General features: G+C 46.3%; 1 protein-coding gene across 1 annotated transcript in view; it reads right to left on the reverse strand.

Annotated features, from left to right (window-relative positions):
* Positions 1 to 15,496, reverse strand: part of Slc7a14 (solute carrier family 7 member 14) — a 110,865-nt gene that overhangs the window by 33,722 nt on the left and 61,647 nt on the right. The window contains exons 3-4 of the mRNA XM_041659057.1: positions 5,152 to 5,388; positions 2,164 to 2,381 (exon numbers count right to left, since the gene is read on the reverse strand). Coding sequence (XP_041514991.1) covers positions 2,164 to 2,381; positions 5,152 to 5,388 — 455 coding nt within the window. The remainder of the gene's footprint in view (positions 1 to 2,163; positions 2,382 to 5,151; positions 5,389 to 15,496) is intronic.

Below are 15,496 nucleotides of genomic sequence, written 5' to 3' on the forward strand. Positions count from 1 at the left end.
TATGCACATGTGTGTCTGCATGTATAGGCGAGCATGTGTGTGTGTTTGCATTTGTGAAGGTGTACATATGCACACGTGTGCCTGCTTGTGCAGGTCCAATATTGATGTTAAGTCTTCCTCAGTTGCTCTCCACCATATTCGCTGAGGAAGGGTCTGTCAGTTCAGCCTGTTATCATTGCCTGGATACCCTGTCTCTCGCTTTCAATAGCTGGCATTACTGATGGGCTACCATGCCTCTCTGGCTGGCATTTATGTGGGATATGGGCATTCGAGCTTTGATCTTCACGTTTGTTGCCTATGCAGCAAGTGATTTCCCTGGGGAGCCATCTTCCCAGCCCTCTTCCTCATTATTATTCTTTTAAGAATGCTTAGAGGGGAGGGATCAGCGTAGTATACGCGGGGTACTAAAAAAGAGAAGAAAGAGCTTGAGAATCACATAACCCCTGCCCTGACTGACTGAGGGAAGTGAGGCCAAGTGTGTTACCAGTCCCTCAGAACCCTGGGATCTCCAAGCGTATGGTGGGAGAGAACTCCACCTGCTTTAGAGCGTGGCTGTAAGTGCAGGCCAGCACTGACGGAGCACTGACGGGTAGCAGCTAGCATGGCAGACAGGCATTGCTCTCACAGTGCCACACAAAGGCACCCAAGGACTCCTTTTCTGCAAGCATTTGTTGCGAGTTTGTCTCTTCCCTTGATAATAAGAAGGGCTGAGAACACAGACGTGAACTGTTGCCCGGCATCTTCCAGTAAGCCCTCAGCCCAGTCATCTCTCACGGTGCTGAGAAAACCCCGAGAACACTTTCATTAGTTACAGTAAGAATGCAGTAAGGACAGGGAGACATTCCTTGTTTCCACTCCTAGAATTTGTTGTTTCTCTTCTGCGATAGGAAAAGAACAATTTGTATCATAAGAGATGTAGACTCGGGCTCCAACAGTGCTTCTTTGTCCCCCTTTCTGGTTTCGACCAGTTTCAGCCTTTATTCATCTCAGAGATCAGGGATGTGCTTTGTGGGTCTGTGGAATTCTTACGGATTAGCAGAAGACACACAGTTTGGGCTTAAAGGACTTGCTTATTTCTCTGCGCTGAGTAGCATGGCATAGCTTAGAATAACAGAGGTCATTTTGAGTGTTCTCCAAGAATGATTTCGGATCCCTGGACATCTTGGAGGAAAACCAGTCTAAGCAAATGCTACAAAAGCAAACTGAGCAGAGTTCTGCATTTGCGCTGTACCCCAACACCGGGAGAACCTGGTTCTCTGGGCCTCTGGATAGTCACTCGCTTGTGAAATGAGAGGACAGGACTTGGGGACTTCTGAGATGCTGCCATCTGGAAAATTCCTGACTTAAGCTCAAAAAGGTCTGAATTTATTTACCAGTAAGTCCACAAAATAAGTATTTTCTAGCTACACTGTAGAAAAAAGTCAGTGGGACTGAGAGCCGCCCCTTAGTATATTCACCATCAAGACTGACATTTTTACTGTCACCAGGTCCTGGGTGGAATCTGAAGGTGTCCCTTCCTCCAAGCTTGCCCTTCTGTCCCCCAGACTACACTAGCCAGACTGTGTGCCTCTCAGAGGGGACTTGAAGCTGTCGCTCCGCTGCTCCCAGACCCCAGCAGGACTCCCTTTTCAGGGATAGATGTTGGAGTGTGATTATAAGTTTTTGCCCTAATTTTACACCGAGGCAATTTCAGCCCTTCCCTTTCACCCACTCTTCCTGGCTTCCTTTACCAGTCTGTCTATTTCTGCGCATGGCTGCTGCTCTTAGCAGAATTGAGCTCTTTCTACACAGTCTTTGGATCCAATACTCCTGGCTTTGGGTTCTGATTCTACCATTGGCACAGCACTTAACAGTGAGCCACTGGCCCTCTCCGGGTGCGAGGCTTTCATCCTGCAGGCCCAGGTGTGACTGTTCTCTGCCTGAGGTCATTGTGATGCTGTGGTGAGATACTGCACATAGCCTTTAGCATGGAGGTAGGCATGTTGAGAGAGCACACCACATCTAACATGTTACTGCTATGTGTAGAGACTGGGGTCTCAGCACGTGCCTGTGAGACCGGAAACAAGTTAAGAATCCAAAGACTTACTCAAAGCATTCCCAACTAAAAAAAGACATTTTCCTGAAGACGTGTCTTAGCCTGTTCCCGGCGTGGAATGAACTCACCCCTGACCAGCCGTGGGGCAAGAACTGGCCCTCAGCCCAGTATTTGCCATTAACGAAGAAGAAGCCTGCGATCATGATGAACACCCACACTGCCAGGTTCAGTACGTTGAGGACGTTGTTGAAGCCCACAGAATTCTTCACCCCCAGAGCCACGATGACGGTCACGATGACAGCAATCACCAGAGCCAGAAGGTCTGGGTAGGACTCCTCTCCTTTCCCTACAGGACGAAACATGGTTAGCATTGTCTGAAGAGAAGAAAGGGCCCTGTGACTCAGTCTACCTCATTGCATCTGTCTTGCTATTACGACTGGTAGAGCAGCGACTAGTGTTTCAAAAAGAGCAGCAAAGGCTCTCTGTCTGTCTGTCTGCCGTCAGTGAGTTATCTGTCTCTTTCACTGTATGGTCCATGAGCAGGTATGAGTGTTTATTTGCAAATGAGGAAGTTTGGGACACAGATAAGGTTATGTGACACCATAGATCAAAATTTGGAGCATGTAATGAGACAGCTGCAAAGTACCTGTGGAAGTGAGCATCTTGGACATTTGTAGCACACAAATAGGTCTGACACAATCTCTGAAAGCTTCTTTCTCTTTATTATTGTTAGCCTGCAATCTGCAAGGTTTCTATCCCATGTCACAATCTTTCTTTATTAGCAAGTTTCAAAATGAGCACTTTAGAAAGCCATTTTAAGAGTTTTTCTTCTCTCTCTCATTTGTTTTGTGTGTGTGCGTGCGTGTGTGTGTGTGTGTGTGTGTGTGTGTGGTCACAGAGAGCAAATGTCCAGTGAGCACGTCCTGCTGGCTCGGTCTGTCCGCTAGCCAGTGGACGCCTGCCCTCTACGGAGAGGAAGAAGCACTGCCTTAGCAGTCAGGGAGGAAGCCTGGGTTCCAGCTGTACTCCTGCCAACAGCCCACAGTGCGGCCTTGGGCACATCGCCTCATCTCTCTGGACTTCATCTGCAGAGGGAGTGAGACGGAAGACCGATTTTGGGGTCATTTCAAATTTAAAATGTTATGAAATCAGAATACAGCCCTGATCTTTCTCCTTATTATCATGGCATTGGGGGTGATCGGCAATGCAAAAAGAAGGCTTATTTTTATTATCTGTAATTTGTGTGTCTCTCTGTGTGTGCCCGTGGACAAGTCTGTGCACATGAGAGCAGGTACCTGCAGAGGCCATAGGCCTCGGATGACCTGGAGCTGGAGCTCTAGGAGGCTGTGAGCCACCTGACGTGGATGCTGGGGCTAAGCTCATGGCCTCAGGAAACAGCCAGTGCTCTTAGCCACCGAGTCATCTCTTCAGCCCCGGTCAGCATTTTTGTCAAATCTTTTCTGAGGTAAGCACACTGAAGACAGGTGGTTTGACATAGCTTCAGATTTTCTTTTGGGGTCGCCTCCCCCTCCCACTCCCCTTCTCTCTCTCTCTCTCCTTCCCTTCCTCTTCTTCCTCTCCCCCTTCATCCCCACCATGGGTACATGCACTCTGGGGTTTGAACTCAAGGTCTCAAATGCTCCACGTAAGCACGGTAGCACTGAGCTCCAGCCCCAGCTGTCCTGGGAAATTTTGGGGCAAGACTCCAAAGCCTCCCCAGCTCTGAATCCTGTGAATATGGGCGGATACCCCAGGCATTAGGGTGGAGAGCTGGTGGCAAGTGACAGATGGTCTGCCTCTTGGCATTGGTCAGATGATCTCTGACCCACTCAGCTCTTGCTCAGTAATAAGATGCCTTGTGGGTGTTGGTTGTACTGGAATCCATTTTTTACTTAATTTTTTTTATTTAGAGTTGGGCAGTGGCGGCACACGCCTTTAACCCCAGCACTCGGGAGGCAGAGGCAGGCAGATCTCTCTGAGTCTGAGGCCAGCCTGGTCTACAAAGTGAGTTCCAGGACACCAGGGATGTTACACAGAGAAACCTTGTCTCAACTCCACCTCCAAAAAATTATTTGGATGTGAAAACATTTATTTAGGAAAAGTGGGAGAAACTTTGCAATGAGATTGCTGGTGGAGTTCCCCAGTCCCTTTGGTTGCATGAGTTTATCTTCGTATAGTTACTGGCAGGACACATGCACAGTACAGTCTGTGTCTTTGATAGGTGACATTACATTGCATATTAATACACAGTCTATGTGAAATCCTCCCCAGTCATCCTTTTAGCTGCCAGGCACATAATATGTACCCACAACTCACCCATCTGTCCCAGTGAAGAATTTTTAAAAATTATTATAATTGAGCCCCCATAACCTAAAAGTCTAAAATTTGAGATGCTATCGAATCTGAAAAATTTTGAGTGCTTTCCACAGTGCCCCAAGTAATAAGATTTACTCATACAATGAAGCTTTACATAACATATTTAATAATATCTCTTCAGGCTATGTATTTAAGAGGCGTATGAAAAACCAATAAATTTTGTGTTAGACCTGGGTGTCAATGATCAGTCCCAGCATCTTATTTTGTCGACATAAATATTCCAAAGTTTGAAAAATCCCAACGTCAAAAAACTACTGGTCCCAAGCATCTCAGATAAGGGCTGTGTATGCTTTAAAAAGAAGGCTGGGATGAGAAGCTTATGTATAATGTATTCTTAGAATAATTCCTTAGAGTGAAGAATTGCCTTGTAAAAACAAAAAGAAGTATTTAAAGTTCTTGATACATTTTTCCAAATCAGGATGTGTGTTCTGGGGATACCACACTGGGGTCCTTAGCTTTCCTGGGAGATATTGTACCCACTGAGCCATCTTCCCAGCCTCCAAGTTGTGTTCTTTTTTTTTTTTTTTTTGGTTTTTCGAGACAGGGTTTCTCTGTAGCTTTTGGTGCCTGTCCCGGAACTAGCTCTTATAGACCAGGCTGGCCTCAAACTCCCAGAGATCCGCCTGCCTCTGCCTCCCGAGTGCTGGGATTAACACGGCTTCAAGTTATGTTCTTAAAGGGGAATCTATCCATCTTGCTCATGACTTTGCATGTTAGGAGAGAGGTTGACGCGGTCTCACCCAGGCCATTGAGGGTGCCCACTGTATCCACCATCCAGCGGCTGATGGTATGGTTTGCTAGGGAGTCAAACATGCTGCTCAGGGCACTGGCGCCAGCTGCCGTGCCAATCAGGTACTCCAGGATCAAGTTCCAGCCAATGAAAAATGCCACAAATTCCCCAACAGTGACATAGCTGTAGGTGTAGGCAGATCCCGTAGTCTTGGGGACTCGAACTCCAAACTCCGCATAGCACACACCTGCAAGGGACAAACAGAACAAGCAGTGGGCTCCTGGAGATCAGCTAACATCTTGGTGCCTGTCACTGACTGAAACATTGTTACAAGGCAAACGGCTGTATGTGACACAATTAAGCCTATTACAGACATTTCCAACCTTACCTCCCAGAAACATAGCTTGGTTGTTTGTTTCTTTGGACCTTCTGAGACAGGGGTGTCATTGTGTTCAGAGATTGGTTCTGTTGCTGTGATGAAACACTGACCAGAAGTCTCATGGGGAGAAAGGCTTGCACTTCCGGGTCACAATCTATTTTTTTTTTTAAGACAGGGTTTCTTTGTGTAGCCCTGGCTATTCTTGAACTCACTCTGTAGACCAGACTGGCCTCGAACTCAGAGATCCATGTGCCTCTGCCTCCTGAGTGCTGGGATTACAGGTGTGTGCCTCCATGCCTGGTTCACAATCTGTTTTTAAGAGAAGTCAGGAAAGAACTAAAGGCAGAAGCCTTGAGGCAGGAACCATGGAGCACACGCTTCCTGGCTTGCTCTCTCTGGCTCATGTTTTGTGGCCTTCTTTTACATCCCAGGACCACCTGTCCAGCTGTAGCATTGCCCACAATGAGTCTGACCTCCTCACGTCAATCAAGAAATTCTCTGGTGGACAGTCTGCTCTGGGCAGTCACTCAACTGAGACTCCTGCTTCCCAGGCGACTCTCTGTTGATTAGAGCTGACAAAAGCTAGCGAGGGTAGGTAGCCTTAGCCAGCCTTTGACTCCCTCTGTGGACCAGGCTATCCTTTGACTTCTGATAATCCTACCACCTCTTCCTCCCAGGGGCTGGGATTATAGATACGCCTCACCATGTTTGACTTCCAAACACTTTAACCACCGTACTTGGGAAGGCAATCAGCACAAGCTTCCTACTATTGAGAATGATCTTTCTTTAGGAAAACCCAGTGATTTATCACAGCAATAGAAACCTTAACTAAGACAGGTATGAATTGCATCATTTTTACTGTGTACATAAAATTTTCTGCTTTTACAGAAACAATAGTTTAATTACAGAAAATAAAAATTTAAAGTATTTTATAACTCTCATTTCTCAGTATCTAAATATCAAATTAGTATAACTTTGAGTTGTAATGTGCTAGAATGTTTGATTTTGCAAATTGCTTCTGAGTTGGTGGCCAGTTCATAAAAAATTGTTAAATGAATTTTCATTGGAAATCACCAGAATTTCTGAAACAGTCTTAAAGCTTTGTGTGTGTGTGTGTGAGTGTGCGTATGTGTGTGTGTGTGTATGTGTGTATATGTGTGTGTGTGTGTGTGCGTATGTGTGTGTATGTGTGCGTGTGTGTGTATGTGGGTGTATGTGGGTGTGTATGTGTGTGTATTTGTAGGCCAGAGCACACCTTTCAGGAGTCAGTTCTCTTCTTCCTCCGTTTGGCTCCAGGGGCTTGAACTCAGGTTGTGGGGCGAGGCGGCACGTGCCTTTACTCACTGAGTCCATGAATGCAAATGGTTAATGAAGGAATTTCTAGCTCTTCAGTCTTAGGACCTGCAGGGCTGCACTTGGGATGAGCTGAGGGATGATCCAGTGATTCTTCACCTCGCCATCCATTTCCTGCTTGCTGTTCATTATCCTCCAAGCCCCAGCCACAAGAGGGAGTCAGCTCTGGACCACACTAGTGATTCGTCACTGAACCACAGGCATGTCTTTGAGAATGTCCTCACCAAATATGGCATTTTGCTGCATGGATATCACCTGTCTTTTAGTTTTCATGGAACATCTGTTTCTTTGGTACATTTCCGGTGGGGCTAAGACGGACTGCATATATTACCAGGTGACTAGTCTTTTTGAAATGTACCTGGTACTGGGACATGAGAAGTTACCTAACTTTCGAGGGAAATAGTACGATTCGTGTTGGAATCATTTATTTTCTTCATGTCATGTGATGAATTGTCTCCATCTTAGTTGGCTCTTTTGAGAAGCAGGTTTCTGGATCCCAAGAAATACTTTTCTAGCCTCAAATTGAAGGGGCTAGACTTAGTGAACTTGTCATCATGCCCTCTTCCCAATGCTATTAGGTAGCCAAGAAAATTTTGGGTTTTCTTTCAGGGCGTGATGTATCCGGCTGCATCTCCCTCCTACCTCACCACCACCATCTCTTACCTGAGCAACCTTGGTCACCCCGTTGCCTGTCACAGAAACCCAGGCAATTTTTACAAATGTGTCTGGAAGAAAAGCAATTTGTCTGGGATGCCTCTGTTTCTTTGTGTCAAAGAAGAGACTTATGATTTTTCTGCCAAATCAGTTCGGGGACGGCTAGTACCATCAGTCAGAGAGAGCCTGACACCATCAGTCATTAAACCTGACAGTACTCCAATTAAAGTTGTGTAGGTAACAAAGTTCCCCAAAGTCCCCCAAGCCATGGTACCAATGTATCTATATTTAAATAAGAAGAAAGCAAGCTACCCTAATAGAGAATTGACTCCCAAACCAGGTCGAGTTTAATAATTGGATCACTAAGTGCATGAATAGCCCGCTTACTCTTTTTTTCTTGAAATCTCCATCTGTGAAAATATTTTGGAGCTTACTGGAGGTATAGTTTCCTTCACTTGATGCGTTAAAGCTTTTCTTGTGGCTAGCTTGTGCTATGGTTAGTAATCATGGCTCAAGCTATGCTCACTATTGGACATGGTAGTTTGTACTTTTAGTCCCATTAGTGGGGAGGTGGAGACAAGAGGATTCCTGGAACTCACTGGCCAGCCAGCCTTGCCTGCTCAGTGAGTTCCAGATCAGCAAGAGTCCCAATCTCAAAAGGAAAATAAAAAAAAGATAGATGGAGCCTGGAAATGCTACTGGAGTTGCCCTGTGACCTCTATGGGTGTGTGCAGACGTGTACTATGCACACACAAACACACAGATGTGCACTGTACACACACAAACACACAGATGTGCACTGTACACACACAAACACACAGATGTGCACTGTACACACACAAACACACAGATGTGCACTGTACACACACAAACACACATATGTGAACTGCACACACACAAACACACAGATGTGCACTGCACACACACAAACACACAGATGTGCACTGTACACACACAAACACACATATGTGAACTGCACACACACAAACACACAGATGTGCACTTGTACATACACAAATGCACAGATGGGCACTGAACAAACACAAACGCACAGATGTGCACTGCACACACACAAACACACAGATGTGCACTGAACACACACAAACACACAGATGTGCACTTGTACACACACAAATGCACAGATGTGCACTTGTACATACACAAATGCACAGATGGGCACTGCACAAACACAAACACACAGATGTGCACTGTACACACACAAACACACAGATGTGCACTGCACACACAAATACACAGATGTGCACTGCACACACACAAACACACAGATGTGCACTGCACACACACAAACACACAGATGTGCACTGTACACACACAAACACACAGATGTGCACTGCACAAACACAAACACACAGATGTACACTGTACACACACAAACACACATATGTGTACTGCACACACACAAACACACAGATGTGCACTGTACACACAAACACACAGATGTGCACTGCACACACACAAACACACAGATGTGCACTGCACACACACAAACACACAGATGTGCACTGTACACACACAAACACACAGATGTGCACTTGTACATACACAAACGCACAGATGTGCACTTGTACATACACAAATGCACAGATGGGCACTGCACAAACACAAACACACAGATGTGCACTGTACACACACAAACACACAGATGTGCACTGCACACACAAATACACAGATGTGCACTGCACACACAAACACACAGATGTGCACTGCACACACACAAACACACAGATGTGCACTGTACACACACAAACACACAGATGTACACTGTACACACACAAACACACAGATGTGCACTGTACACACACAAACACACAGATGTGCACTGTACACACACAAACACACATATGTGCACTGCACAAACACAAACACACAGATGTACACTGTACAGACACAAACACACATATGTGAACTGCACACACACAAAACGCACAGATGTGCACTTGTACACACACAAACGCACAGATGTACACTTGTACACACACAAACGCACAGATGTACACTTGTACACACACAAACGCACAGATGTGCACTTGTACACACACAAACGCACAGATGTGCACTTGTACACACACAAACGCACAGATGTGCACTTGTACATACACAAACGCACAGATGTGCACTTGTACATACACAAACGCACAGATGTGCACTTGTACATACACAAACGCACAGATGTGCACTTGTACCTACACAAACGCACAGATGTACACTGTACACACACAAACACACATATGTGAACTGCACACACACAAACGCACAGATGTACACTTGTACATACACAAACTCACAGATGTACACTTGTACATACACAAACGCACAGATGTGCACTTGTACATACACAAACGCACAGATGTACACTTGTACATACACAAACGCACAGATGTGCACTTGTACATACACAAACGCACAGATGTACACTTGTACATACACAAACGCACAGATGTGCACTTGTACATACACAAACGCACAGATGTGCACTTGTACATACACAAATGCACAGATGTGCACTTGTACATACACAAACGCACAGATGTACACTGTACACACACAAATGCCTACACACACGTTCTCACATATACACATAAAATAACAAGTTATAAACTGGATCATTTAAGATCCATGTCTCAAGATATATGAGTATGGTCAATGTTTTTCAGTGAATGTATTCTAAAACAGAAAGAGTGAATAGCTTTAGGACAGATTTTTGCATGTGCATGAATGTTACAGGTCCCCGGACCTCAGCACAACTGACACCTTGGTAGAAACCCTCAGGCCTTGGAACCCAGCACATAGACAGCAATGCCCGGCAAAACAGGAACAAAGACAGACCCAATCCACCTGCCCAAACAGGGTGTGCTGGGGAGGTCCCTAAATGCACTCTACTTGCTTTTCGGCTTCAGTAGCTCTGCTTCTTGCTGTCTTTGCTACCTGAAGTGTGCCAACCCAGGATGTGAGTTTTGTGTTACAAGCCTCGGGGCTGCACGATTTGGGTGAGCTCTGCATGCAGCCCCTGGCCAGCCATAAAGGCTTTCGATTTGACTTTAATTGTCCATGTGTCCTCTGAAGGAGTTCCCTCACAATATATACATTTAAGTTTAAGTTGTGAAACTATGTTTAGTTACTTTTTTAAAAATTTTATTTATTATGTGTACTGCATTCCTTCCATGTGTGCCCGCAAGCCAGAAGGGGGCGCCAGGTCTCATTATAGATGGCTATGAGCCACCATGTGGTTGCTGGGAATTGAACTCAGGACCTCTGGAAGAGCAGTCAGTGCTCTTAACCACTGAGCCATCTCTCCAGCCCCTGTTTAGTTACTTTGGAAGGAACGTTTTGGTCGGATCTGTGAAGATGGCCAGTTGTGGCTCATCACAGCGTGCCACGATGTGCCATGTGTTCTCCATAGCACAGCCAGGGCTGTAGCTAGGACGAGAGCAGACGGAGGGCCCATTCAGTTTCCTGCCATTTCCTCTTCTTCGTGCGAATGCCACCCTTTACTTGGTGGTGTTTGTCTCAGTTAGTATTTAGAAGCCGCCATCCCCATGCCCTAGGTAGCCTTTTATCAGTCTCTATGACTACAGGTACCCACGTCCTATTTGCTGCTGTGAAGATCTGCCCTCCCTTCCTGTCTGCTCTACACTCATCCCTTTCTCCACTGTTGCTCCCTTCCTTCATTCCCACTCGCGTGTAGCCGTTTAACAAAGCTCTGTCCAATGCTCCCTTATTTCCTGCATAGTGCAATGGAATACGCTGGAAGCTCTCTGATCCCACTGGGTGGCTGTGACCCCTTAGGACCAGTCCCTGGGCACAGGTGATAGAAGGAGTGGGCCCATGTGAGAAGCCAATAAACTGGCACCTTCAAAGCCGTTGAGCTGCTGTGGTCAGCCAGTCAGACCCAGGTGACAAAGTTCAGGCCCCTGATGTTGGCATTAGCTCTTAGTCATTGGCTTTCCTCCCCAGCTGTTTATCCCATGGCCATTTGGTAGTTCTGTGCCTTGCTGCTCTGTATGTCTGGCTATCACTTTGCTATGGGACCCAGATCATTTCCTCTTTTAGAAGGGGACTGTCCCTGTAGAAAAGATAATTCCTTGGGTTAGATACCTTCAAGGATAAAAGTGTACCCCCTTTGGTCCACCTGCAGATACACACACAGGAAGCCTGCCTCCTGAGTCTTTTTGCTAGGGGTAGACTTGGGGCTTCAGAATTGGAATCCTGGTCAGGTCTTCTGCATTAAGAAAGCCTCTCATCTCATCAGGCTAGCGTGGTAATAACAATTATAAAAGTGAATATTACTGGCCATAGTGCTGTGTATGGGCTCCATTAAGCACTTTGCATATATCGTCATAACCATCAAAATGGTTATGTTACTGAAATCTTTATTGTATTCACCTAAAGATGATGAATCCAAGATCTAGATGGGTCACTAGAGCTCACCCATCTTTCCCACATTGCAGGTTTCTATTTGTGGCTATGGGAAGGTTTCCGTAGAAGGATGAGGTAGCTCACAGGTAGAGTTGACTAACCTGGGGCCATTTCCCAGATTCCCTAAAGGCTGAGGAATCAATACTCTGGAATACCTGTGATTTCCACCCGTTTGGAATGTTCTAGGATAAGTACAATTGGAAGCCACATAAGGAGTAAATGACAGAGCAGGGTTTGCATTAAGAAGGTGCAAGTATAAGGCTAATTCTAGCCGGTCCTCAGACGCTCTGAAATAGAGAGGACTGAGAGTTTGCTGTGGGGAGACAAGGGACACTTCCCTTCCCCTTAGTTCTACCTCATCCTAACTGCCCCTGCGGGTGATTTAATTCAAACTCTTTAATTCATAGAAGAGGGACAGAGACTGAGGGTGGGGGTAATCTGTCCAAGGACGCTGAGTTGCTGAGAGGCCGAGCTGAATGAAGTCTCAGGTGTCCTGACTTCTGGTCCAGGCCTGGTTGGCTCTGGCAGCATTCAGAATTGCTTCCCAGGTGACCATCTTGCCTCTTTGCAGAGATGTCAAGTGCTCTGTCTCAGAGTTCTTTCCTGTGCTCAGCAGTAGCTCCCACCATGCTAAGCCTGGGGTGAATGGTCTGTCTGTCCCATTGCACTGTCTGTCCACTCTACTAGGGGCTTCAGAAGATGTGAAAGAACCCCAAGTTTTCCTGGGTTTCTGGAGGAAACTGGTTTTCACTATCAGCAGTTTGAAAAACGTGCAATTGTCTATTAAGACCTTCTCTGAACCAGTAACTGACATTCTTCTCCCGAGGCTGTCAATCAAGCCCTGTGCAATGGAGGGACAGCACCTTTCTTTCAGCTGGTGACAGGTGCCAGAAGATGCTGAGTTTAGGAGACATCTTCATGACTGACCCGCAGCTCTTACTCTGTTCGGAGCTCAGGGGATGAAGGCTTCTGTGCCTGGTAGGTTTGGGATTTGGGAGTGTGAGTCTTGTTCAAGCTGTTTGCGGACAATGGGCTCAGAAACCAAGAGGATCAAAATAACCCTACAGAAGTCACCTAACACTTCCAGGTTTCAGTGTTGCTATCTGTAAAATGAATATTATAATGGTATTTATTTAGTCGAGTCTTAAAAATTATCTTTTGTGTGTGCCCACAGGTGTGGAGGTCAGAGATCAGTTTGTGGGAACCGATTCTCTGCTCCCAGAAGGGAGGGAGCTCAGGTCATCAGGCCCGAGAGCAAGTGCCTTTATGTCTTGACCCACACGAGCAGTGGAGTTTTTGGCTTTCGTTTCTCTTTTGGATTGGGCTATTGTCTCACAGCTGAATGCCAGGCATATCATAAGAGTCTTCAAGAGTTTAGTTGCTATGACGACCATAAACAGGAGCCACTAATATATCCGGTGGGAAGTTGCACAGGGGCTGTTGTCCAACGTTTGTACAATAAACATAATACTAATAAAGGCTGACATTAAGGAAGGTCTTACCAAGTTTCAGCTTCCAGGGACTCATAAATACTTGGCCAGCTGCTATCCTCATTAAGATTTCAGCAGAAAGCCGGGCGGTGGTGGCGCACGCCTTTAATCCCAGCACTCGGGAGGCAGAGGCAGGCGGATCTCTGTGAGTTCGAGACCAGCCTGGTCTACAAGAGATAGTTCCAGGACAGGCTCCAAAAACCACAGAGAAACCCTGTTTCAAAAAACCAAAAAAAAAAAAAAAAAGATTTCAGCAGATATGTAACTGGTCACTCCTCGGAGAGCTGGCCACCCCAGGTCAGAGGGCAGGTATGTATTTGCTCGGTATTTCCTTACCACCCTCTTGAAAGCCTACCTTTCACATCCCAGTGTGGCAGAGACACTGATAGGTACTATAGGAAGCAGACAAGGGAATAGGCATGACCTTAGATCATGGAAAGGGGGCCACAGAGCACCAGTTCTCCTGGTTCATCTCCAGTGTGCTTTTCACTGGGGGAGTGAAAATGGTTTATTGTGCCAAAAGACGAAGTGGGGACTCATCAGAACCTGTATATGTATATGCGTCCATATCTATATCTATACTTTGACTCTCTAACCCTTTCCTCGACCTTGACGCTGCAGCCTACAGTAACTAGGACATGATGTCAGAGCAGGCCAGCAAGGTTGGAGAGGCAGACTCTCGATAGGGGCTCTCCGTGCTACCCTGTGTCTCATCATTATGGGCACACCCGACGAGAAGTTGGAGGTACTGAAACTCTTAAGGATGGTGGAGGCACACAGTACACACCAGTATGCAGGTATGTCCAGCCTTTGACATTGTATCACGATGTTGTCATGTACAAAGTTCATGCAAGCCGGGCGGTGGTGGCGCACGCCTTTAATCCCAGCACTCGGGAGGCAGAGGCAGGCGGATCTCTGTGAGTTCGAGGCCAGCCTGGTCTACAAGAGCTAGTTCCAGGACAGGAACCAAAAGCTACGGAGAAACCCTGTCTCGAAAAATCAAAAAAAAAAAAAAAAAAAAAAAAGTTCATGCAATAAAATCATCTCATCTTTACTATTTTGTGTTGGTCCACATTCATCACGATACTCAGCCACGCATGGCTGTGTGCTTACAGGCCAGACATGTCTGCCCTCATCTGATGCTGAGCCACATGATAAATGCTAAGAAAGATACACTTGGTGTCATGGGCTTTAAAAAACATCTCTCTGTCTTTCTCTGTCTGTCTGTCTCTCTGGGCATGAGTGTGCTATGGTGCCTGTTGGATGCCAGAGGACGACTTGTGGGAGTTGTTTCCTTCTTTCTACCATGTGGATCCCAAGGATGAAGCTCAGGTCTTCAAACTTAGTGGCAGGTGTCAACCTACCGAGTCATCGGGATGATTTTAATTGTCTGTTTTTGTAATGACCAATGTGAACTGGTAACAATTCATCAACCCATTTCTATTGCAAAAGTTTCCAGCTTCAAGGGTCCAAAGGAAGAGTTTTGGGTCCCCAATCTCCACTCTTGGGTCTGAGTTCTGGTCCTCACTGAAGTGCTGCAGGACTTAGGAAGTTCATTCTGCCGGTGGTGGTGGCTCCAGGTTCTCCCAGAGCAGGACAAAGCCGGCCTCCTGTAGTGAGGTATGGATGGAGGGGATGCTGTGTCCACACAGGAGCTCAGCACCCACAGGGGTTCTGTGTGGTCCTCCTTGCTGGTTTTCTATCTTGATCCTCACTTTCTGTTAACAGAGCTATGTTGTCAAATCCGTTGTTCTAATGATATTTTGAAATACTTCCATCAATTACATGCCCTTTCTCAGCTAGAGGGAGCTCGTCTTCCTCACCGTCCTTCACCCAGCCAGACCTTCGCTGCTCTAGACTTCATCTTGCCTTTCACGGTCAGAGCCCAAGCCCCATAATCTCTTGTCCGTCCCATCCATCATGTGCACATCTGGCTCTATGTTCATCCTGTCTCCACTGCGTGACTAAGGATGTATCTGCTTGTGCCATTGACCCGCTCCATGCCTACAGAGTGATGCCTAACCTTGCCAACTTGTCTAGTG

The sequence above is a fragment of the Microtus oregoni genome, unplaced genomic scaffold (assembly GCF_018167655.1).
Source record: "Microtus oregoni isolate MIOR12 unplaced genomic scaffold, Mior012 000010F_ref0000083, whole genome shotgun sequence".
NCBI classification, from domain to species: domain Eukaryota; kingdom Metazoa; phylum Chordata; class Mammalia; order Rodentia; family Cricetidae; genus Microtus; species Microtus oregoni.